The sequence below is a fragment of the Cannabis sativa genome, chromosome X, assembly GCF_029168945.1.
Source record: "Cannabis sativa cultivar Pink pepper isolate KNU-18-1 chromosome X, ASM2916894v1, whole genome shotgun sequence".
NCBI lineage: Eukaryota > Viridiplantae > Streptophyta > Magnoliopsida > Rosales > Cannabaceae > Cannabis > Cannabis sativa.
In genome coordinates this window covers 43,021,052-43,046,460 of record NC_083610.1, presented here as the reverse complement: position 1 = coordinate 43,046,460, position 25,409 = coordinate 43,021,052, and the positions used below count along the sequence as shown (strand labels likewise).

General features: G+C 37.0%; 2 protein-coding genes across 2 annotated transcripts; one reads left to right on the top strand and one right to left on the bottom strand.

The window, feature by feature from the left end:
• Window positions 1-10,987: 10,987 nt before the first annotated feature.
• Window positions 10,988-12,538, top strand: LOC115709368 (sm-like protein LSM3A). Its single transcript, XM_030637458.2, has 3 exons — window positions 10,988-11,217; window positions 11,668-11,763; window positions 12,263-12,538. The coding sequence occupies exons 1-3, from the start codon at window positions 11,101-11,103 to the stop codon at window positions 12,341-12,343; spliced, it is 294 nt and encodes a 97-aa protein (XP_030493318.1). The 5' UTR covers window positions 10,988-11,100; the 3' UTR covers window positions 12,344-12,538.
• A 458-nt stretch (window positions 12,539-12,996) lies between these two features.
• On the bottom strand, window positions 12,997-17,520 carry LOC115709358 (fructose-1,6-bisphosphatase, cytosolic). Its single transcript, XM_030637448.2, has 12 exons — window positions 16,921-17,520; window positions 16,709-16,756; window positions 16,548-16,622; window positions 16,400-16,461; window positions 15,374-15,440; window positions 14,760-14,873; window positions 14,519-14,605; window positions 14,208-14,278; window positions 14,054-14,119; window positions 13,560-13,646; window positions 13,390-13,465; window positions 12,997-13,296 (listed from the first exon to the last, which is right to left on the bottom strand). Exons 1-12 carry the CDS (start codon window positions 17,077-17,079, stop codon window positions 13,183-13,185), a joined length of 1,026 nt encoding a protein of 341 aa, XP_030493308.2. The 5' UTR covers window positions 17,080-17,520; the 3' UTR covers window positions 12,997-13,182.
• Between the last annotated feature and the right edge of the window lie 7,889 nt (window positions 17,521-25,409).

Genomic DNA, 25,409 nt, shown 5'->3' with positions numbered 1-25,409 from the left:
ACAAGGGCACCCAGCAGGGTGCATGGGCGGCAAACGTAGGCGGATGCAGCGTCGTCATGGGCGGATCAGCAGGGTGCTGGGCCAGGCTCACGCGGGCGCATCCTGAGTGCTTGGTGCACAACGATTGAGCACCCATGCATACCCGAAATCCCGATTTTCCAAAATTCATAACTTTCTCAATTTTTATCGGAATCGAGTTCCGTAAAAACAAAAATTCCTCAATTTTTTACAAGGAATCCAAATAAAATTTTTTCAAAAATTGAAAAAATATATTTCATGGAAAAATTTCGTACAACATTAACATTCATCACATAAGCACATAAACCAACATGAAACCATCCAAATCAACACAGAAACATGCAATCATCGTTTTAATTCATATTACATGAAAGTAAATCATTACCATGGCTCTGGTGCCAGTTTTTGGAAATTATTTTACCAGGATCTAGATTTACTAACAAGTATGTTGGATTAACAACCTAATATGAATTCTAAAACAATGAAAATAAACACATATAAAGTTAGAAAACCTTACAGTGGGTGCAGCGGAATAATATGACTCCTTCCGTTCAGATCTCTAGCCCTTGATTCCTTTCTGTAGCAGAGCATCACCAAGATCTGAACCTGGATCTTCTTTTCTCCTTCTTTGATGTAGAAATTCCATAGTCTTACATACTATGATTGAGATACCACTTGATGTGTGTGGGCACTACTCATCTCACAAGGATTTCGAAATTTTCTCTCTATTTCTCTCTTGAATTTCGTGGCTTATCATCCATGCAAGAGAAGAGAACAAGGTTGCTTTATATAGGGAAAAGGAAGAGCACAACTTTCCAAATAAACAGTTTCCTTAATTACTGTGTAATCAATTAACTGTCTTATTTAGTGTGATCCACCACTTTCCTATTTCTGCTAGGCTTTGATTAGTAATTACATGGCAATTAAAATTGAAAATAATAATTGGGAAACACACAAAGAGGTGTCGGCCATAGGGTGAAATGGGCCTCACTTGGATTTTGCAGTTTCCTCAATTTTATTTCAATTTCTCCAAAAATGCTATTTTTCTAATTCTAATCATTTAAATGCCAAAACTAATTATTTAATAACTAAAATAGATTATTAAATAATATTGTCATTTAAAATAATTATTAATTAGACATACAAAGTCTCTTAATTAATAATTAAACCTAGAAACCCTTTTCTTTACGATTTCATCCTTAAACTGTGAGAATTCATAAAGTAGACATAGTCTAACTTTTAGAATTATAATTGATTAATTAAAATCAATTAACTGAGTCTTACAAGCAGTATGGTCTCAACTAGTATGGGGACCATGGGTCTATATAACCGAGCTTCCAATAAGTCGAACCGAATTTACCAAGTAAATTCCCTAACTTATTAATTCCTCATTGAATCCACACTTAGAACTTGGAATTGCACTCTCAGTCATATAGAAACGCTCTATATGTTCCACGATATAGACACGTCATTAGTTATCCATTATTATAACCCTAATGTGATCAATGATCCTCTATATAGATGATTTACACTGTACATGGATTAAATTACCGTAACACCCTACAATGTATTTTATCCTTAAAACACTTAACCCTGTATAAATGATATTTCACCTAAGTGAAATGAGATCTCCACCATTTATCTTCGTTTGGTTAAGCTCGAAGAAAATCATCCTTTACTTCTATTTGCCAAATAGAAGCTATAGATTCCATATTTATGTTAGCGCTCCCACTCAATTGCATTACCGTGTTCCCAAAATGTACGTATCACCCTGATACAAAACTAGGCTTAACTAACAAATCAAAGAACACAAGTAACACTCTTGAAATTGAGCCTAACCATATCAGGATTGAGATCATTTGATCTAGGATCAACAGGTGATATTGAATTGAATAGATATTACGGTAAGTTTTAACATATCTAATCAAAGTTCAATATCGGTCCCTTCCGATGTATACTCCATACATCCGATACTGGTAAACTTTGCCAATGTCCTGGAAAGGACATAACACTTTTCCAAGGTGTAAGAATACCTATCGCTGATTATACCATGTCAGTCTAAATCCAGTGTTCTGACAAATCAGGGAATCAACTTTTGAACATATAATTCAAGATTATATTCCACTGTGCTGACAACACTATAATCTTTAACCAACTCATATGTTCTGGACTTAAAAAGAATTCATACATTATATATATAATCATGAAATAAATCATGTGAACCATGCAACATAAAATGTTATTTCTGATCTTTATTAATAAGTAAATCTGATTATATGAAATGAGTTTTATTTAGGGCATAAAACCCAACAGACTATAACTGCTAAAAAAGCACTAAACTTTGTTATCAAAAACATAGTGTGTCGAAATGGCCTGCCTCACAAAATAGTCTCTAACAATGGAAAGCAATTATATTGCGAAGAATTTACTGACTTCTGCAACCAACACGGAGTAGTGAAAAGCTTCTCCGCGGTGGCCAGACTACAAACAAACGGTCAAGCAGAAGCAGTCAATAAAATCCTTAAGGTCACCCTGAAGAAAAAGTTGCTGGCCTGCAAAAACAACTGGCCCAAAGAGTTGCCAAGAGTGTTATGGGCCTACCGGACAACCCCCAGAACCACGACCGGCCACTCGCCTTTTTCAATGGCGTACGGTTGTGAAGCAATGGTCCCGGTAGAAACGTTATTCCCGTCCCACAGGAGAACGACTTACGATCCAGCCATGAATCAGGCTTTGCTTCAAGAAGCTCTGGATCAAGTTGAAGAACTCCGGGACGAATCTCCAATACGGATGGTAGCTTATCAAAAGAAGGTGACCAAGTATTTTAACTCCAAAGTTAAAAACAGAAAATTTGCTATTGGGGATATGGTCTTGAGAAGAGTCTTCCCAGCCACCCAAGAACTCGGAGTGGGGGTACTTGGACCAAATTGGGAAGGACCATATGAAATTGAGAACGAAATCGGTTCAGGCACTTACAAGCTAAAAAGGATGGACGGAACCATTGTGCCAAGAGCCTGGAATGCCGATCACCTCAAAAAATATTACCAATAGCCAAAAATGTAACTTAGATTTTGTTTAAAGAGTTTGTACCGTCTAAATGTATACAGCCTCCGCATGTTAAATAAAACTGAGTGCCTTAAAAACAAAGTTTCTATGCCACTCAGGGGGGTACTAAGGTATACCACACGGACAGACAAAAAACAAACTAAGTAAAATATCCTGACCCAAAGGGCAGGTCAAAAAAGAGCATGCACAAAAAAAAAAGAAAAATGAAAAGCATAAGTATAAACATCCTGATCCAAAGGACAGGTCCAAAAGAAAGATATGTGCACCAAAAAAGATCATATATAAAAATAAAAATCCTAGCCCTAAGGGCAGGTCAAAATATATACAAATGGCCCGGGGACATGCCTTAAATATTGTCTCCCCTTTAAATAAAAAAGAAACAGCTATGTAAATATTGTCTTAAATATAAGAAAATTAGCTGTAAATAAAAAAAAAAGAGTGAAATCCTGGTTGTAATGGGTCAAACTCGAAGCGACCTAATCAATGCAAGGAGGAAGGCGAGGACCGATGCGCGCCTCCACCATGGCATCAAGTTTTTTCTTCTTCTCCCGGAACTTTGCGATCATCTCCTCGGGTTTGGGGTAGAAGGTATGCTTGATGTTCTGGTCATTTGTGGACCAGGCCATGAAGACGCCATCATCAAAACACTTGGCGCACCGGCTGCAGGAGACAGGAGAAAGAAGCTCATCTCTTTTTGCCTTCTTTAAGGCTTGGTCTTTGAAGTCTTTGAGCTCCTTCAGCTCCGCGGCCAGGTTGGCCCTGGATTCCAAGTTTGCCCGGTGAGTGTCCTCTAAGGACCTCACCTCAACCATTTCATCCAAGGCTTCCCTGGCCTCCCGAAGCTCTCGCCTGGCCTTAGCAGTGGCTTCGACCTCCGTCCTCAGCTCCTCTTGGTGCCTGGCCTCCAGCCTATCTCTCCGAAGGGCCTCCTCCCAGATCATTGCCTTTGCCTGTGCTTCCCTCCACTTGGCCTCTTCCTCACTGGCCTTGGCAAGGGCCTCCCGGCACTCAGCATCCTCCTGATAAAGCCGCCTTTCAGCAGTAAGGTCCTGAAGGATCTTCCTAACTTCATCCATGTCCCCAAAATCGAACAGGACGAGGCTATGATTAATTATGTTCTTGGAAAGGCGGCCGGCCTCAACAGCAAGCTGGGAAAGAATACAAGTATAAGTAAGAATCTCCAAGAAAAAATAATAAGGAGAAAAGTAAACTACAAAATACTTACCAAAGTGAGGGAGTGGCTGAGATCCTGGACTTGGAAGATGGAGTTCAAGGATGCACAAGCAGCAAACCGCTTGGGTGCACACCAGGTAAGCTGGGACGCAAACTCGCCGGTCATCTCCGCGGCAAAGGGAGCTAAGGTGGGCCCGAGGAAATGACCGAACCAATCCGACAAGGGATCCAAATTTAAATCCCACGGATTCTGGTATTCCGGGTTGTTGAGAGTATTTTGCATCTCAACTCGTAAGATCCTCTTCAGGGCCTCCACCTCAGCATACCCCCTGGAGTATTCGTCCATGGCGTAGTTGTGTTTAGCTATCCGGAGCTCCTGTCTCGCCTCATCTCCAGGAACCGGAGTCAGCACAATATTGGGAGGGGCAGTGTGTTCCTCCATCTCGGGAGAGATCCCGCCATCAAGACCGTGTGCCGGAGTATCAGCTCTCCGTTACCGTTTGGGCTCCTCCTGGGAAACCATTTTGCCCTTGCGTTTGCGAATCAGAGCAACTTCTTGCTCTTCTTCACCTTCTTCAACTTCCTCAGAAAAGCCCCATTGCTTTTCTTGACCTTCTTCCAGAAGCACCTCCTCATCCACTAAGTCAATAGTGTCTGGAGGGGCACTGGAAGAAGCCTTTAAAGGGGGGGCCGTCTGGGAAGAAGTAAAGGGAGGGGGAGCTTCAGGAGTGTGAACCCCGGCAAGTTCGACCAATATGGCGTCCATGGAAACGCCTGCTACAACAAAAGAAAGAAGGCAAGTGTTAGAACATCCATGGGAAACAACAAACACTCAGATATAGCAATCAAGCTAGTCCTACCCTGACTCTCTAATTTGGCCCTAGCAAAGTTCCGAATCTTAACGCTGGCAGCATCGTCTCCGAGACAGCTGTCCGAAGGCCGGAACCAGCTGGATGAAATATAAGCCGAAGGGTCTAAAGGGACGGGCTCCGGAGGACCAGAACCCATCCGGGACCGACCTAGGAAATCTCCTAAGTTGGAAAAATAAAACTCCTTCATATGGTCTCCCCACCGGGTCGAGGGCATCCTAAACCTATAAAGACGCTCATCGAACCCTACGGACCTAAGACTGGCATATTCGCCAACAGAAGGGACGTAATGTATTGCTAAAGGAGACTTACCGGAGCCGGAAGTGCTGGCGCCAGGAGCCCCAGTGTTCGGCTCCTGAGCCGAAGGCTTTGGTCTGGGAGCCCTTCTCTCCGCCAAGTCCCCAATATGAAGGGGCTTCCCAGCGACCGCCTGGCTTCTCCTCTCGACCAGGCTCCCCACACGAAGTGGCCTCCCGGAAGCTGCTTGAGCCTTGGAGTAAGCTTTCTCCTGAGCCTTCCGGTAGAGATAGTCCTGGTACTTCTTCTCGACAGTGGCAATGATCTCGTCCAGGAAGATCTTCTCCGCGGCAGGCGCCCTCACATTGGGACAGATAACCCTGGAAAGGTTAGAGTCCTCCACAGATTGGTGCGGCAGGATGAGCTTGGCCTTCCGGCAATTCTCCGTCGTAACTAGGCCCCCGACGTCGAGGTCTGCCCGGTCATAAGTGGCGAAGGCCTGGGCTCTCCAAAGAAAGACCTGAGTAGACGCGTCTGCTCATAAGGGGGAATCCTAACCCACTCCGTGAGGAGCTCCGGATGTTCCACCGCTCGAAACCCGGAAGAGAAGAAAAAACGATGGCGATACTCCTTAACATGAGTTTGCCTATTATAAGGGACCACCCCATCATTGGCAGGGTGGGCCCGGATTCCATAAAAACTGTCTTTAAGTTTGTCCCCCTTCTTGGGGACGGAAACAAGTTCATAAAAATACAATATCTCCGCCGGGCTGGGAGAGCCCCATCCCCGGGCAAAGTAAAAAATAAATAAGCCTGAGAGCAGGCGGTATGCTTGAGGAATAAGTTGGTATTCGACAAAAACTAAAAAATTAACAAAGTAGTCCTGGAGAGGAAGCATGGCCCCGGCCATCAAGTGCGTCTGACTCTAAGCCCCGAAGCCGCCGTAGTTGTGGTTGGGCGTCTCCACATCGCGAGGTGGCTGGTGGTATGTCTCGGATGTGGAAGGCTTGATTCCAGCTACCTCCACGATGTTCTCCAACTGATGGGGGCAAGTTAGAGTAGAGTGAAGCTCTGCCGCCTCCCATCCGGTGGCCCGAGACTTGTACCCCTCCTGGGCAACGGGACCCAGCGAGACATCTTCGAGGGTAGCCAGACGCTTACCACTCTTCTTGGATGACTTTGAACCAGAAGCAGACATGTTTCGATTCTGTAAAAAGAATTAAGATTCCAGCAGTTAGGCCCCATACCAAACCCTAAACCAAGAAAAAGAGAATGGGGGTCCCCTAACCGCTGGAAAGAGGCCCCCTCCGGACATCTGTCAAAGAGGAAAACCCTAGAAGGATTCCCTGGACGAGAGTCAGGTGCAATAAATTCACAGAAGACGACATTGCGCACCAGAGAAAAAGAAAGGGCGGAAAATCAAAAGAAATCAATCTCTCCTATGCCCTAAACGACCAGTATACGAAGAACGTATGGTCTTTTGCAAAAAATAAAAAAAATAGTAACAAATGCGTGACAAGAGTAATCCTATCACCAGAAATGGTGAACCTAGACCTGTTACGTGAAAAATCTAAAAGTGTGCATTCCCAGAAACTTCAAATACGAAACCGAGAAAAAACGAGCAGATAAGTAAAAGCATGCCATGTACATTAACAGTAAAGCAAGGGGTGCAAGAAACTTACAGTGGAGTGTTGAGACTGGGGGTCCTGCTGTAGATCAAACGAAGATAAGAAGGATTGACAGCAGTGAACGAAGATGGACTGGGAAAAATTGCAAAGTGTTCAACAGTGTTTTCTTGGTCTGAGAATTTTTTCTCTCTAGGAAATTTGAGCAAAGTTGGCAAGAAATGGGAAGTAACCGAAATGAAGGAAAGGTGGTGGCTTTTATAGGCACAATTGCATGAGGAACAGGCACTATCACCTACCAATCAAACGGTGGGGGAAACGCACGATTCGAATTCTCAAAGATCAACGGATCAGATTGACTTGTAATTAAGGTGGTAGAAACGTTTGAGTGTCCGTCTGACACCATTAATGCGCCGTATCAATCAATGGGCGTGAAACGAATCGACCCCTGCAAAAAGTGAATCGCTGCATTAAAGGCCATCATTAAATACACCCTCACGCGCTCAAAACTCGTGCCAGGAAACCGAGGAGTCAACCGGAAGCACTTGAGCAAGCCTTGTTTTATTTTTCAAATAAATAAGGCTTGGGGGGTAAATGTTGCCCCTGATTTTGCCCAATATATGTGGACCAACCAGACAAGGACACGTGGATCAAGCAACTTATAATCCAAACTATTTGCTAAGTCTTTATGCAATGAAGCAGCATCCGGGACATATCTCCCAGAGAAGGCATATGGAACCCCATATGCTCCCGGAAGCCTAAGTAACGTTAAGGCATCTCCGCGGGGTGTCAGGTTTCCCCTGAGCAATCAAGTCGCATTTAATGCCGCATGGGAGGAAATGTGTTGGGACTGCTACACCCAATAAAGTCTGACGGCACAATCTCCAACCAGCAGCTACAAAGTAATGATCATTTAAGTCTATCGACGGCTACACTGTGAAGAGTCACATCAGTCAAAAGACAATAAGGACATTCCACATAAAAGCCCTACAGCACCTAGGGATTTGACCATGCATTACTCATGGTATATTCATTGGGAATACCCAACTTTATGGACACTTACAGATACACTTGTACAATAGTTCTCGGGATCACCCCACCAAAAACACTATAAATACCCCCTCAAAGCTCATTAAATGGGATCGAGAATCTTGGGCTGCATAAGAGCAAGAAGAGTAAATACTCACCAAGAACATTCTCTGTATTTATAAGGGTGAAACACTCACCAAATACATCTCTGTATTAAATACATCCATAAATACGATAGACTCGTGGACTAAGGCTCATTAACGCCCCAACCACATAAAAATCCTTCTCTAATTTTCTTACAGCTCTATAAACTTATAATATTTTATTAGTTGCCGAAAACCTCGGTCAACAAAGGGCATTTTAGTAAATTGACAAGGGAGAAGTTAGGTGGCAGCCTAGTGACTTGACACCTAGCAAGCCAATACCTTCAGCCAAAGGAAATTGATTTTCCCTTAATTTATTTTATTTCATTTTGTAAAATTAAAGAGAAAATACCAAAAAGTAAGAACAAGTCTCTCCCTCCTTTCTTTCTCTTCGAAGCAGCCAAAACCAGGGGGTTTTGTTGTGAATTGTTGGTGTTTGCAGCAAGGGAATTCAAGAGGATCAATCAAAGGTAAACCTAGAACCATAGTTTCATATTTTGGAAGCTTTAAAGTTTAGTTTGAACTTGTGATTTCTAGGTTTAGGGGCTGTTAGGTTTTCATATGTTTAGGGTTCAGTTTTTATGCTCAATTTTAGTTGATTAGAGGTCCTGGTAGTTGATTTTGATGCTTGGTGATAGTTTTAAGCAAGCTTGAGTTTTGAAACTCAAGCTTTGAGCTTTAATGGCAACTTGAGTATTGATGGTTTGTTCTGTGAAATTCTGGTTGGAAATTGTTGTTTATGCATTGTATAGGTACCCTGGAAGTTTTAGGAAAGTTTGGGATTGAATTGAGTTAAGGGGGTTGGTTTTTGTGTTCCCAGCACAGAACCGGTCGACCGGTTTTGGGGGACCTGTACCAACCGGTCGACCGGTTGGTGTCCCAGAACTGGACTTCCGGTTGGGACCGGTCTGCCGGTTGGGGGAATTTTTGGAACCCTAGTTTTTCCCAATTTTGAGATATTTAGGGTATTGCCATGTTGTTTATCGATAGGGAAACTTTTAGTTTCAAGTTGGAGTCCCTGGAAAGTGATTTAGCGAGTCACTCATCTGTGTTGCAAATAATGTGATTAGGGCATCCATCTAGCGCGAGCATTTCCGTTCAGGTCGGCCAGCACACTTGAATTCGGAAAACAGGTAAGAACTGTATATAGCGTGTTATAAGAGATATATGCATGTTGTATGTATGATTGTATATGTTTTGGGTGATATCATAGCGGCACAACAATTGTGTCGGTTCGACAGTACAGGCATCGTACTGGTTAAGAGTGATATTCACCCCAGAGAGTATTAATTGGCGTTATCATAGCGGCACAACAATTGTGTCGGTTCGGCAGTACGGGCACAGTACTAGTTAAGAGTGATATCATGGTCAATTATACTCTTTGATGCTATTGATGCTATCATAGCGGTACGAACATAGTGCCGGTCCCGCAGTGCGATCATAGTGCTGATAGTGGGTGATATCATGGTCAATAGCACAGCTAGATAGAACGTTCTTACTCATCTGTTAAGCTTTGTAAATAGGTGTATGGGCGCCTAGTTACAAGTCGAAAGTTATATGATATGTTATATGCTTTTCTTACTGAGTCTATTGACTCACAGTTCTACTTTCATGTGTAGGTAAAGGAAAGGCGAAAGCTGAACAGGAGTGAACCCGAGCTAGGGTGAGATTGTACATGTCGAAGCAGCGCGACCTGGAGTGTTCGGTCTCGGGACATCTGGGAGTTATATTTTGTAGTCGCTAAGCGACTTGTAAATTGTGTATTTTGGGATATAAAGTTTAAAAAGTTTAAAAACGGGATCCCGACACTTGTAAATATTTTAATATATTATAAAGTTTATTAATTAATATAAAAGTTTTAATTTGACACGTTTTTTAAGAAAACTTTTTGTTTAACGAATCGCTTTTTTAAAAAGTATCTTTCTCCTCGAAGATTGCACTGTAATTGAAAAAGCACTGTAGCGTGCCTTGGCATTAGGGCGTTACAGTTCTCCCAGCTGCCAATCCAGTTTACATGCTCGAACTAAACATATGGAACTTGATCTATACTTTGTTAAAGAAAAAGTACTTAACAAGGAACTTGATGTGAGACATGTACCAGTCATAGACCAACTAGTTGATTGCCTAACAAAAGCCATTTTGAGTTCTAGATTTTCTATTTTGATCAGAGTTAAAAATCCTTCAAATTTGAGTTTGAGGGGTTGTTAAAGAATAGACTTTTGTATCAGTTAAAGTTAGTTGCTTTCCTTTAACTGTTTGTGTTTGTTAGGTTGTTACAGTTAGTTAGTTGGTCAATATAATTTATTAGTTAGTTAATATCAGCTCTCTTAAGCTCTTGTATATAAATTGTACTACTCCTCTTTGATTCAATAACATATATCATTTTCTTTCGTAGTATCATCCTTATTAATTTTTGAATAGCTTACAATGTCAAGAATAGAGTTTTTGATATTTCAGTTTACCACGCTCATTTAAAAAAATTTAAACGTATTTTTAGCACGGTAAACTATTCGAAAATCTTCAAAAATTTACAGGGATGATGTTGTAAATATAACGAACACTATAGTAAAAAAAAATTAAAAAAAATATTTTGGTATATATTTTTTAGATACTTGATTAAAAAATTTTAATAAGAGGTTGCATTCCTCCATTTCGAATGAATAAAATATATTAACACTTGGAAAAAGTTAAATTTGAGTGATTTGTATGATAATGGTACAATGTAAAAACATTGGAGATTAAAAAGAAAACGAATGAGGTATTTTCTAAACCTATTTGGAAAGTTTTTGGCTTATTTGGCCTTTTCAATAAACTCCCTTTTTCATTTTAAAATAATAATAATAAATAAATAAAATAGTAGCAATTGCAATACACTCCCTTTATCATAGCTGAAAGATTTGTGTGTGTTGTTATAGGAAAAAGCAGAGTTGTTGAAAAGAAAATGGCCACCGAAGAAGAAAGCGCAGTGAAGGAGCCTTTGGATCTCATCAGGCTCAGCCTCGACGAGCGCATCTACGTCAAGCTTCGCTCCGACCGCGAGCTCCGTGGCAAGCTCCACGTACCCCCCTCTCTCTCTTTCTCTCTCTATGCACATTTTAGGGTTTCCGTACCATTCCATTGCTCTTCTTTTCAATACTACTATCGTCTAGGGTTTAGTTTTCCAGCTTTTATTCGATTCGATTGGTACCCGGAACAATGTTTAGGGTTTAGGGTTTTAACTGTGTTGTTATTCTGTGGTTAAACCTTTGCAATTGGTCGAAATTTGTAGAAAGGGTTAGTATTGTATTGTTGATTAAATAAAGATGAGCACTTTTGAGGGTTTTCTTTTTTCTTGGTTCAAACTTGAAACCTAAATTGCTCATTTACTGATAATTGTTCCTTTCAATACTAAATTGTTTGTTTTGGGGCGATACTAGTGAAGAGAACCCTATTCTGTTGCTGGATATTTCTACCATTGTATTAGTTGTCATGATAGATTTTCTTCTTTTTGTGGGCTTTGTATATGCAGGCTTATGATCAACATTTAAATATGATTCTTGGTGATGTTGAAGAAGTAGTGACCACTGTAGAAATTGATGATGAAACTTATGAAGAGATAGTACGGGTATGTTTGATTTTATGGTTGTTATTTTTAGAGTTTAAATGTGGAAGTGGAAATAATAATTATTGGGTAACTTTGAAACAGATAGTCATTGTTCTGTTTATCTAAGCACAAGTATGCTCACATAAAGCTAAAAAGATTTTCGATGTCATTCTCGATTTCGAAGAGAGTTGTTCTTTTTGAATGGAAAATTACTGTGAGATATTTTATAATGACAATGCATCACTGAAATGAATTCATGACATATTCGAAGAACCCGTTAGGCAAGTAGCAAAGGGCATTTTACATGCATGTTTATATTCCATTTTGACTTTGAATCTATACTATAGTGTCAAAGAAGCTAATTAGAATTGAAGTGCCCGAAAACGGGGCTGCCTATAAAATTGAATACAGCGTTAGATAAATAAAGAAATAGTATTTTTCATTGGTTCTTTGTTTTGTCATTTCTTTTGCTCTGAGGGATGAACAGATTTGATTACTAATTTACACTTCTTTATTTCAGACTACAAAGCGAATGGTCCCCTTTCTCTTTGTTAGAGGAGATGGTGTTATTCTTGTTTCTCCTCCTTTGAGGACAGCTTGATTAATTGTGTACTCTTCACATGGAAAACCAGTAATGATCGATCTAGTGAAACTGTTACTATGTTAATGTGTTTTTTTTTTTTTTAATTTTTAGAAAGAACGGTTTTTGTGATACTCCCTATCAAGTATGAAGAGTTCAGTTGTACTTTTAACATGGCTGAAATTGAATGAATGAAATTGCTTAAATTTTAGACTAGCTTTCTCACATTCCTTGTAATGTTCATGCAGAATGAGAGAAGTTACCCTACTTTGCTAGTTTGCTTTTCTGTTGTTCCTCTGCTTCACAATAGATATTAAATGATAAAATATCAATCAAATTCCAAAACTCATGTACTTGATTTTCACTGCTCAATTATTTTTGGGTGTTAGTTTAAGGTCCCATCTTGATTTTTTGGTGTTAACTTTTTTAGAATGTATGCCATACTTGATATAACATTGTGAATAAATTTCAATTTTTCAGGAACCATAAGAATAAGGATAAGAATAGGAATGAAATAAACTTTAATACAAAATTCACCAAAATTCTTTTCTATTCCATTCCATTATCCTCTAACCAAACATACCCTTTACATATCGATTATCATATTGAAATCCCAGCTCATTTGTTGTTATTAAAGAAAACAATATATGTTTATTAATTCATGAAACAGAATATGAAAATGAATTGGAACTTGCTTATTCAATATAAAGAAAGATTGGAACTTGTTTATTTGTTGATGATTGTATTGTATACTTACAATATAGTTTCATCTTGGGAATAGATGATTAGAAAGGATTTCAGTGTAACAACAAAATAGATGAGTTATATACTTAGTACAAGGATGCCAACCACCATGAGCCTTATTCTTTCTTCTCTGCAGCAGCATAGAGTGCCTTAATATCCTCAACATCATCATAGCTACCGAGAAAGATCGGAGAACGTTCATGGATGCTCTTGGGAACCAAATTCAGTGACTGTCAAGAACAAACAAACTTTAACGATTTAAAAATACCGCTAACTCGGTTAAATACTGAAAACATATACAAAAATGAAAAATCTGACGATACCCGTTGAGTGCCGGTGAAAGATTGACCTCCGGCTTGCTCCATCAGGAATGACATGGGGAAAACTTCATACAGAACACTGGTTTACAAAGGGTATAATTTTATCACTATAACTGCAAAAGATGTAATGAACATTCAAAGAGAAAATGAAGCTAGAATTTAACTAATCATACCGTAGTTTCCCATTGGGGCTCTTCTTATCACCTGGGTATAGAAAGATACCCCCATATAGCAATGTGCGGTGAACATCAGCTACCATACTGTTAATGAAGATTTTAAACATCAGGGTTTGTAAAAAACACAAAGCAAACATTTTGACTGAGTGTTCTATTTAAAAATGGCTCATTAAGATTTTTCTTTCGAACTTTGACATGTACCAAATTATGTCTTCGAATTTTTCAAACCATTAAAATTTTCCCCTAACTAATGTAGCGATTGTCCATGTATTAAATTGTACCCCAACTTTTGCTCCCTGAACTTTCGTTTACGTCAATCACCCGTTAGTAAAATTAAATGAAATTAGACGAAATCCTAATTAGCTTTTAAGAATTTATATACTGTTGACATATTCCCACTTGTTATTGAACATGTCTTATCCATTGAGAAATTTTTAAAATTAGAATTGGTAAACATTGAAATCACATTAAAAGGGTTAAAAATCTATTACCTTCCAATGTATCTCAGAGACTTAGGAGAAGAACCATCAGTAGGGTATTTGCATTTCTCCACATACCTGTATTTTTTAATCATTATGAGTCTACATAGTCACAGAGTAGAAGCCAATAGAACAAGAGAAAAAGACTAAATTGACTTTAACATACTTAGAAGTTGGACCATCCCAGTTCTTGGCATTTCCCTCATTCACTGAATAAATCTTCCCTCTCTTGGGAATCTGAGCAGGAACACACAAGTGTTAACCAATCAAAGACAAGAACAAAGATCCTGTGTACAACGAAAGCAAAGACTAACCGAACAAACGAAAAACACAAGAGCTGCAAAATTTAAGAATTATCTTTCCAAAACTTACACAGCATATGAAAAAGGGGAGAAAACTCAGGCGAGCAATACAGTTTTGTTTCGAGTCATAAAGCTTTATGCATTATCATGTTATGTACTGAAATTGAAAGTATACCTTGATGTTAGGGTGAGTTAGTATGAACTCCCCAAGAGAAGGATCAAGAGTGAATCCATTGACACCTTCCCCAGTGCTCAACACAAGCTGTTGAAAAATTACAATACAAAACAATAGAGCAAGCAAAATCATCAATAATAGCAAACTTAAATACAATCATTTCAAACTCTTGAAACTGCAAAAGAGTAATGAAACAAAAAAAGACTGCATTTTTGTGGGTTCCTCATTAAGATTAACATACCGTGCAAGAGCTTCCGTACATGCAATAGCCAGCAGCCACCATATTCTTCCCAGATTGCAAGACATCATCAAGACCAGGTTCATGATCATCTTTGATAGCATAAATCCCAAATATCTGAAAAAAACAATTAACTCAATTTAGATAAAACAACAGAAGGTGAAAGGAAACATATTGAGCGTGTTTGGCTGTGTTTTCAATTTTTAAAAGTGAGAATAAAAAACAGTTTTTTTGTTATTTTAAAAATTTAATGGTGTTTGGCACAAATTTTTTAAAACTATTTTTAGATTTTTTCTTATTAAAAAAAATTAATATTTTAACACCATACCATAACATGAACTCATCCAGGTTCGGATCTAGAATTCGAGTATGCGAACAAAAATATGAAATATAATATGTTAGACGAAAAAAATTGTTTTTGAAAATTGAAAACAACATTTTGATGTTTTTTGTTTTTTAATTTTTTAAAACACAATTTAAAAAAATTATTTTTAAAAATTTTGCCTAACAGTCCTTATTAGTTTTTAAAAACTGTTTTCAGTTTTAAAAAAAGAAAACAATTTTTAAGTTATAAAGCCAAATAGCCTTATTGTCTGTGATGAAGGAATGTATCATACCGTCCCAATCGAAACACCACAATCAATGTTGGAGGACCCATCCAAAGGATCAAAAACAACACAGTACCTGCAGCCAGAACAATTATGAAATGGTAAGTTGTAGTGAGGTTGAAAAACAGAAAAGTTAACACAATTAATCGGCTAGAGTGTTATGGATTCGAACTCATGACATTATATAATACGTCATATACTTCAACTAACTAAACTATAAATATTTATTGTTTACAATATACTTAATTTTACTTAAATAAAAGCTTAATAATTTTTTTTTTATTTTTTATTTTGAGCCGCCGAAAGGTGTGGGCCCTAAGCAAAGGCCTAACTCGCTCATGCTTGGGTCGGCCCTTCAATGGAAATTAGACTCTATACCCTTTTTATATTGTTCTTTTTTATTTTTATCATCTTTTTTAAATTCTATCATTTTTACCTCTTTTTTTACCGATTTTATCCTTGTCACCTCAATATACTGTCCATGTGACTCCCTTATGTCAGGGTATTTTAGGTACAGTACATATAAAAAGAGGTATGTTTCAATTAAATATAAAATTAAAGGTAAATTTGGTTAATTGATGAATAAAAGAGGTATTTTTTAATAAACCCATATATATATATATATACTTGCAGGAAATTACTACAATTACTAGTTTTATACTGCTCACAACACAAATTATGAAACATGAACATTCATAGTAGAGTAACTAAAATATTTAGTAAGGTGGTCAAAAATAATGAGATGTATTGCTCAATCAAATGAGCTATTATATCTAACAGATTTAGCTTTATAGCACTATCCACTAACCTATAAATATTATATTAATTTTTTAAACCTTTTTGTAATATATATTATTATTTTTATTTATTTGCTTTTTAAAATAAATAATTTTTAAATTATATGAAGAAGATTTAGAGAAGCAAGTAAAATAAAAATAAAGAAAAAAAAAAGTTACATATTTTAAAAGATATAGAGAAGTTGATGTAATTGCTAGTAATAATATAATTTGAAAGACACAAATGAGCAACAATTACCTTCCACGCATGGATTTGTCGACAATGGTTGCTTCTTCATCTTCTTCTGACACAAGAATGCTCTGTCAACCAAGAAACACAAACAATTAACAGGTAATTCCATTACTATTTATACAGAAAGAAAAGCCTTTTTCCTTTATTGACTTACAGTTCGACCACTGCTAATCAAAGCTTTGACAAAAACTTCATTTGAAAGCACATCAAGCTTTTTCTGCTCTTCACCCTTCAATCAAAAACCCCAAATAAATTCACTGACAAGAAAAAAGAACCATATGTATAATAATTAATTAATTAATTAAAAATAAATACCTGTACATTAGTCTCTCCAGCAAGCCCTATGAGTTTGGCCAGACCAGCCTGCCACAACAAACAAGCAATAATCCAAAACATACCCAATCACCTTTACAGTCCAAGTCAAAAGTAAAAGAAAACGAAAGAACTTATAGTATAAAAAGAACCCATTTTTCATAACCAACAAATGAAAAATCACCATTAAGTAAACGAAAATGAAAGAAAAAGACCTTGTTAACAGCAGAGCAAACGAATTTGCATCCCAAAACGATATGACTGAGCAAGATAGTAAAGTCACCACGAGACTCTGGATGCTTAGACTGTTCGTTCAAAACGAACCTCGTAATGGTCATCAAATCCGTCCGGTAAGCGTCGGCCTCGTGATCCATCTCTCTGTTCGACGAAAATCCCCAATGGAAAAAAAGAAAAAACCAAATGACCCAAAAGAGAAAGATGGTAAAGGTTGTTTCTTTTTGGATATTAGATGATGATGATGATGATGATGCGGTGGTGGTGGAGGTGCTCGGTTCGAGGCCAAATGAAAAACAAAAAAGATTCCTTTTTTATACACTGAGAGAAGCCATGGATAGATATAGATTGGGAATTTGGGGGGATTGGGTTCTTCTTCCTTTTGTGTGAAGAGGAAGCTTCTGATGACACGTGGCAGGCGTTGGTGGTCGTCAGTCGGTCACAGCAGATAACGCCTCTCGTCGTCTTTCACGGTCATCTGATTCGACGGTTCCCAGGTTTTTGTCATTATCTTATGTACAATATATGCAGACGAGGGCCGTTATTTTAGTTTGTTTTTTTTATATTTGTGTAATTGCAAATAAGTCCTTATTTTTATGTTTTGTTTTCCTTTATACCCCTGCCTCTTCCTTTCTGACGTGGTGGTGAGGCGAAAGCTTTATCTCTCTCTCTAAATTCTTATCGACTCAGATTAGTGTTTAAGCTTACTTGGCATGCATTTATTTATAATTTATAAATTGAATTTATTAGTGGCATAGAATCGGGTTATGTGTGTAATTTAGTCAAAAGGAATTGTTAATTTCAAGGGGTATTAATGGCTAAATTAGACCTATTGGTTCAAAACTATTATAACTTAATTAGTGAGCATCATTACTCGGCGGTATTAGTAATGCTCAATATTTTATATGAGTGAAGATACTTAATTATACGGATGATAGTAAGATACTATACTTAATTATTTTTTTTACCCCCTGTACTTATGACACTATACTATTATGCCCCTTAATCTATTCAGCTTGTTACAAATAGTCCTTGTATAATTTTATATGCATACATTTAGTCCTTCTGTTTATTTTGTTTAAAAATTCCGTTTGTATTGATGATGTGGTATTATAACAAAAGATAGAGTAGTAATTTCATCTCTTTTTAGAGGGAAAATTGACTATGAGGTAGCATAATAACTGACAATGAAAGATGATTAAAAAATGATTTCATAACCTTTTAAAAAAATTTAATAAAAATAATTTTATTAAAATAATTCCAATCATTTTTTAGCAGTTCAAATTAGAAAAAGGTATAAAATTAGGATTCTACAGTATTTGAAGAGATGGATATCACTAGAAAGAACATGAGATTTTTGGAAAATTAAGGTAATGATATTCTATTTTTTGGGATGTTATTTTTCATTTTTTTTTCCTGTGATTGTAATTTTTATGACTTGTAATTTATTTTCCTAATGGTATATAATTTTTCAACTACTATCTATGTATAATGCCACATTATTAATTTAACAGTCAACTTTAGTCAATTTTAACAGAATTAGATAGAAGGATTATACTATTCCAATTGATATATTTTAGGGGTATTTTTAACTACACTTATAAATTAAGGGGCATCATAGTATAGTGTCATAAGTACAGGGACTAAAAAAGCTAATTATTCTTATTATTAAGCACTAATGGTAACTTTTAATAATTATTTTAATTATATATTATTTGTCTAAAATTGTATACAGCTAATGTTGTAGATTCAATACAACTATATATTACTTGATTAATGTTTTGCGTAAGACACAAATATTTAGTTTTATATAAGTTATGTATTTTACTTTTCAATGTTACAATAAATAATATTATATATAATTTAATTAAAAAAATAATATTTTTTATAAAAAGATGTTTAATATAAAGCGCTATCAAGTATAAAAAATTTAATAGTAATTTAAAATAGAAAATTAAATTAAAATATTTTTTACCAAATAAAATTGAATACAAAATATTAATAAAATATACTAAAAAATAATGAGTTAATTCTTTATTTTGTATATACATTAACTATAAAAATAACAAATATATAATTTAAAAATGAAATGTCACAATACAATATACATAGCAAAGTATATTAGGACTACTATATTAGGGAAATTTGAATTTATATACATAGTTTAGTGTATATTAAATTTTTAAACACAAGCTTACTAAAATTTTAAAAAATAAGCATACTTTATATTCATACACATTATACCCTTCTCTCTTCTCTTCTCTTCTAACTTCACCATCCATACTCCCTATTCCTATCTATACTGATGGTGGTCCGATGAGAGTTTGATGGTGGCCCGATGCTACCCATTTTTTTTAATGTCTTTGTACATAAAAAAAAAGTAGCATCAGGTGACCATCGGACCACCATTAGACCACTATCGGACTACCATCGGACCATATCTACATCTATAGATGTTAAGCTCATTCATTAAGCTTGTCAAGAAGGCATCAAGTCACCATTGGACCACCATCAGACACCCATCAGATTATATCATCGGGTTACCATCGGACCTTCGTCTTCAACCTTTACTCATTTTAACAACAGGAAGGCATTGGACTACCATCGGGCCTGACAAAAAAACCAATTTTTTGCCCAAAACTCATATCTGGCCATTTTTACCCTAAATCTAACATCTACTCACAGATAACAAATATTAATCATACAATTTCTTTGACAACATTGTCGATGGTAAAGTCGTGTTGATGGAGAAGTCGTTGGGTCCGCGGTGGTCATTGGGTCCGTGGGTCCTTGGGTCTGTGGTCATGGCGGTCGTGGAGAGAAGGGAACAAGGTTGTGGGTCGACTATGTGCTCCTCCGTGTGCGTGTTTACAAAGAGCGAGAGAAGAGAGAGAGAGAGAGAGAGAGAGAGAGAGAGAGAGAGAGAGAGAGAGAGAGAGAGAGAGAGAGAGAGAGAGAGTTGTTCAAATAAGAGGGGTAGAATGGGGTTTTAGAAAAAAATGACGTATTCTACCAATATTGAATACTTTAGGTTTAGAAGAAAAAAAATGGTCCTATAAATGCATAATTAATCAAATTTCCCATTTATTATGACTTTGTACTTATTATTATTTGGGTCACAAACCAATCCACCTTTTAATGGTAAAAAATCTCCAACTTTTGACTAAATTTATTTTAATAATATCAGTTCAAAGAAAATTTTGTTTTAATTAAATTTGAAAAAAAAAATTGAATTAATTAATTAGAATTAAATAATGAATTTATTAAAAAGCAAGGTAAGAACTCCAAATTATATCTATTTAGTTATGTATAATGAAATCAAATTAAAATATACAAAATAAGTGAACAACTTTAATTAAATTATAATTAGTCTAGCGTCGAGTAAGTTGTAATCAATAATAATATTAATTCACTACTTCAATTAGAAGGAAAATACCTTTTGTTATAAATTTTGAAGAAAAAAAAATATATCTACGGGTGCTTCGATTAATATAATCAAATTCATATTTATATATTTATAAAATTAATAGTACTATCAATATTTCGTTAAATTTAACAAAATATTCTTTTATTTTTAAAGTATGTTCTGTTAAACTAAAAAAAAAATAGATAGTTACTTTTTATATATAAAGATATTAGAGGTTGAATTATCGAACTAATCATTAATTTAAAATTAGATTAGTTAAATCTACTAAATATATTTCATATATATTTATTAGATTAGTTTAAATTTATCAAATATTGCACATAATATTTTTTTGAATCACAGTGAAACCATCCAATATTTATTCGATTGGATGCAATCCAAATAAAAGAAAAAGTAAAAACTTAATCATAATTTTGGCATATAGATAAATAATTTAAATAACAACATAAAACATGATTAATTATCCAAACTAAATAAAAATATTAATTGGATATTAAAAAATAACATCTAACTAGATCAATCATAATTGGATATAGTATATGTTTACACTAAGAGTAGCCTTGATGACGTGAACATCAATGTTTGACATATGGCAAGAAAGATGACATCTCAAAGTATAGTAGTCCTGAATCATAGCAAGACACTCAGCAAAGACGCCAAGGTCATGGCAATGACAGCTGGACTAACAGTAATGATTCTATTTTATAAAAACTTGAAGGTCAAATCAGTATACACCATTCAAAAGTTTCTAAATAAAGCTCACGATTTTATCAAGCTCGAAGAAGCCGTCAAGAAGGTCAAGGGAGTTGCTCAACCAAAAGAAACTGAGTACACTGCTTATTTATTTTCTAAGTCTCGAACATACATTGACTAGGAAATTGAAAAAGAATCAACAACTAATGCCTCCACTGAAATAGACTCCTCTTTTGTTTCCATAGATGAACTCGAGCATGGAGATAGTGATGGCGATTCCCCTGCTATTTCTCAATAAGATCTCAAGCAAGAAAGTAGCGATGAAGAATCTCCCTCTGCTTCCCAAGACAACTCAGGAGAGGGAGCAGTGACGAAGATTCTCTCTCTGTTTCCAACAATTATCAAGAATAGGGGAGCAGCAATGAATATGTGTCTTATGAGTTTTTCAAAGATAGTGACCAAGAAAGCGACACTAAAGACTCCCAATGAGAGAGGTAGGGAAATTTATATCATCACATAAGTGTTTGAACCTGGGACAAATGGGTTAGAGTTTGTTATGACTGCCACTTGAATTTAGTACCGGTACCAAGGTGCTAGAATGGGGAGCATCTGAGACGAATGGGGAGCATCTGGGACGATAACAAAGCAACTGTTCTCTAAACATTTCGCTTCACAGTGAGATTCACTTTATCTTGTGCAAGTGAAACAATCGCCTCTTGAACTTACAAGATGCGACAAAGTCATCTTTTGGTTAGGAGGTCCAATACTAAGGTACGACCCCTACACTATTATTCGAACATGGAATTAGTGTAGTGGGGATCGCTTCAGCTAAGCTTTGATGAAAAGCAAAGATCTACAACTATTGCTTCTTTTTCTTTCAACTTAGCTCACAGTGATGTAATTGACTTTAATATCTAATGAATAAAAGCGTTAAGTAAAGCTTGTTGGTACTTCATTATTATTAATCAAGTGTCAGCCTGGGCGTTGGGTCCTCATTCTAGCCTCCAGGTTGATTTGTTTTTCCCTCAAAAGTACTTGTTTCCTCGTTTTGTATGATGACAAAGAAATTTCTCGGGATAGTTATTTATTTTGATGATTGGAAGCGCCCTAGGTTGACAAATTGTCAACCTAGGCGCTGGGTGCCTGGGGCACCTGGTGCTCAAAATTGAAAGTACTCCAAATCTGATTCTAATGCCTCAAATATATTCGTGACATATCTAATTCATGTATAAGTGCAAAATTTGGGTCATTTTCACTAAGACAATCCCGAAAATTAAATCCTGGCCAATTTGTTAACCTAGGCGCTAGGTGAAACACTAAGCACCTAGGTTGGCTTCTAGGAGTCTATTTCGACTCCTTTCAGTTTTTAGCCTTCGAACTTGGATTCTTCTTGACTTCATTACTCATAATACTAAAGAATAGCGACTTAAAAATAATTTGGCGGGATCCAAATACCCATTGTGGAGCATCGAAGTGAACCTAGGCGCAGGGAAAGGGACCCTTTCCTAAGTTAACTGCTATGACTAGAGTTCCTTCACTATGGGAATGCAATCCTTCTTAACAATGAACAACATTGTGGTTGAGGGAAAGAAAAATCATATTTCTAATTGTATTAGTCAATAAATAAACTGTTGTAAAAACCGTTAGTCAGTTAGTTTCTGTTTCAGTTAGTATTAACTAACTTGTGCTTTAGTTGTTGTAATCTCAGCCTATAAATAAATCAGCTACTCATCTTAATGAGTCAAGCTTTTCTTGCTATTGCTATGTTTCCTGTTCTTAATTGAGTTTTACTCTTCTGGTTTATACCTTCTCTGGTTTTTACCTCTTCTCAGCTTGAATAGCTTCTACATGGTATCAGACGTCTTCCATGGAGTCCTCGATTCCATCTCCAGATCCTACACCTTCGACTGTTACTGCTTCTCCACCAGATGTGACTGCGCAATCCCCTGCCTCCTCTGTTCACAACCCATTTTCCAGTTCTTTATCGACATCCCTCACGATCAAGCTTGATCGTGCCAATTTCCTTTCTTGGAAATCTCAGGTTGTTCCAGCCGTTATTGGACATGATCTTGATGCTATTCTCTTCAATGGCGTTCCACCTCCTCAAAACTTGCTCAATGGCAACCCAAATCCTCTCTATCAACAGTGGAAAAGACATGACCAACTTCTTCTTTCTTGGCTTCGCTCTTCAATGACAGAAGGCGTTCTTGCTTCTGTTGCCAATCATCATACCTCCTTTGCGGTCTGGCGTGCTTTGGAACAACGATTTGCGAGTCAATCTCGTGCGAGGCTTTTACAGCTCAAAGGTCAGTTTTCAAATGTTCAGAAAAGCAATCTGTCAATCTCAGATTATGTGGATAAGGTTCAAAATCTTGCTGATTCTTTGGCAATTGCTGGTGCTAATATTAGTGATCAAGATGTTGTTCTTCAGATCTTGAATGGCCTAGGTGCTGAATTTGACCCTGTTGTCTCTGGAATTACTTCAAGAAGTGACTCTTTGTCTCTTGATGAGGTTCAAGCTCTTCTCATGTCTCATGAGAGTAGACTTGAACATCACAGTACCATGACCGATATCTCTATGAAACTCCAAGCAAATCTGGCCGTAGGTAACAATCGCAACAACTCTGGCAAATATATCCCACCAGCTGCTCGAGGAAATATCCCTGAATCTTTTTCAAGAACTGGTTTTAAAGGAGCTTCTCGCGGCACCTTTGGTTTTCAGAATCGATTAATGTGTCAACTTTGCCTTAAAAGTGGGCACACGGCAGCTGTTTGTCACTATCGGTTCGATAAGAATTTTGTTCCCCCGAAACCAAATGTTGCTGCCCCCCGTGCGTATCTTACAGAACTCGACATGGACAATGAGTATCAGGTATATAATTCCACTATCCTACCTGATTTTGGTGATGATAACCTTTGGTTTGTCGATACAGGCGCTAATGTTCATGTGACAAATGGGTCTGAATCTCTTGAATCACCCTCTCCCTACATTGGCACCGAGTCTTTAGCTGTTGGTGATGGTAAGCCATTACTTATCACTCATGTTGGGTCTACTTACTTATCTCCCCATACTTCTCATCCCTTGCGTTTAAAATCGGTTCTTAATGTTCCTGCCATTAAAAAGAACTTAGTTAGTGTTTCAAAACTAACAAATGATAATAATGTGTTCCTTGAATTTCACAAACATTGTTGTTTTGTAAAGGACAAACTCACAGGGGCTGTTCTTCTCAAGGGACCGGTTAAAGATGGCCTATATGTGCTTGGTGATTCAAGTCAATCCTCTCCTGCATTACAATGCAATCTCACCACTGTATCTTCCTTTAATTCCTCCCCTACTGATTCTTCACATACTGCTCCTTGTAATACTCATGCTGGTTTAAACATAGAATCATGTACTATGCCAAATGATAATAAAGAATCAGTTTTTGCCTATCCTTTCAATTGCTTTTCTACTGCTTTAACTACCACTTTGAAACAAGATGTTAATGTTTGGCATCAAAAATTAGGCCATCCGAGTACTGCTATTTTAAGCAGAATTCTTTCAAATGTTTCACATAGTGGGACCTTAAAAGATTTACAATTTTGTGTTGCATGTCAAAAAGGCAAAAGTCATAAACTTCCATACACTATTTCCACTAGTCTTGCTCCACAACCCCTTGCATTAATTCACACCGATTTGTGGGGTCCTTCCCATGTTGCATCTAAAGAGGGTTTTCAATATTATATTCATTTTATTGATGATCATACTCGCTATACTTGGATTTATCCTTTAACTCTAAAATCCCAAGCCTTTGATGTCTTTCTTAAGTTCAAAAGTATGGTTGAAAAACAATTTAACTTGCCCATAAAAAGTGTTCAATCCCATTGGGGAGGGGAGTATAGACCTTTTGCTCGCTTTCTTAGTGATCAAGGGATTCATTTTCAACACCCTTGTCCACATGATCATGAACAAAATGGCAGAGCTGAACGGAAACATCGACATATAACTGAAACTGGTTTGGTTATGCTTGCTCAAGCTGGTTTATCCTTGTCATATTGGTGGTATGCCTTTCAAAGTGCTGTGTTCACAATCAATCGACTTCCTACAGCCGTTCTTGGTTTTAAAACTCCTTATGAATGCTTATTTGGAAGTCAGCCCGATTACAAGATTCTCAAGCCCTTCGGTTGCGCTTGTTTTCCACATTTGAGACCATACAACAATCATAAGTTGGACTATCGATCTGATCAATGCATTTTCCTTGGCTACTCATCTCATCACAAAGGATATCTCTGTGAGAACTCCAATGGCAGAATATATATAGCAAGGAATGTTATTTTCAATGAAAGCCACTTCCCTGCCTTTTCCAACTA

What these genes read in the sequence shown, in the direction of transcription:
- LOC115709368 (XM_030637458.2), top strand. Translation starts at nt 11,101, where the DNA reads ATGGCCACCGAAGAAGAAAGCGCAGTGAAGGAGCCTTTGGATCTCATC. An exon ending in AGCTCCGTGGCAAGCTCCAC is followed by an intron (nt 11,218 to 11,667) that starts GTACCCCCCTCT and finishes TTGTATATGCAG; the next exon opens with GCTTATGATCAACATTTAAA. An exon ending in CTTATGAAGAGATAGTACGG is followed by an intron (nt 11,764 to 12,262) that starts GTATGTTTGATT and finishes TCTTTATTTCAG; the next exon opens with ACTACAAAGCGAATGGTCCC.
- LOC115709358 (XM_030637448.2), bottom strand. Translation starts at nt 17,079, where the DNA reads ATGGATCACGAGGCCGACGCTTACCGGACGGATTTGATGACCATTACG. An exon ending in TCTCTGAGATACATTGGAAG is followed by an intron (nt 13,647 to 14,053) that starts GTAATAGATTTT and finishes CTTCATTAACAG; the next exon opens with TATGGTAGCTGATGTTCACC. An exon ending in AGCCCCAATGGGAAACTACG is followed by an intron (nt 13,466 to 13,559) that starts GTATGATTAGTT and finishes TTTGTAAACCAG; the next exon opens with TGTTCTGTATGAAGTTTTCC.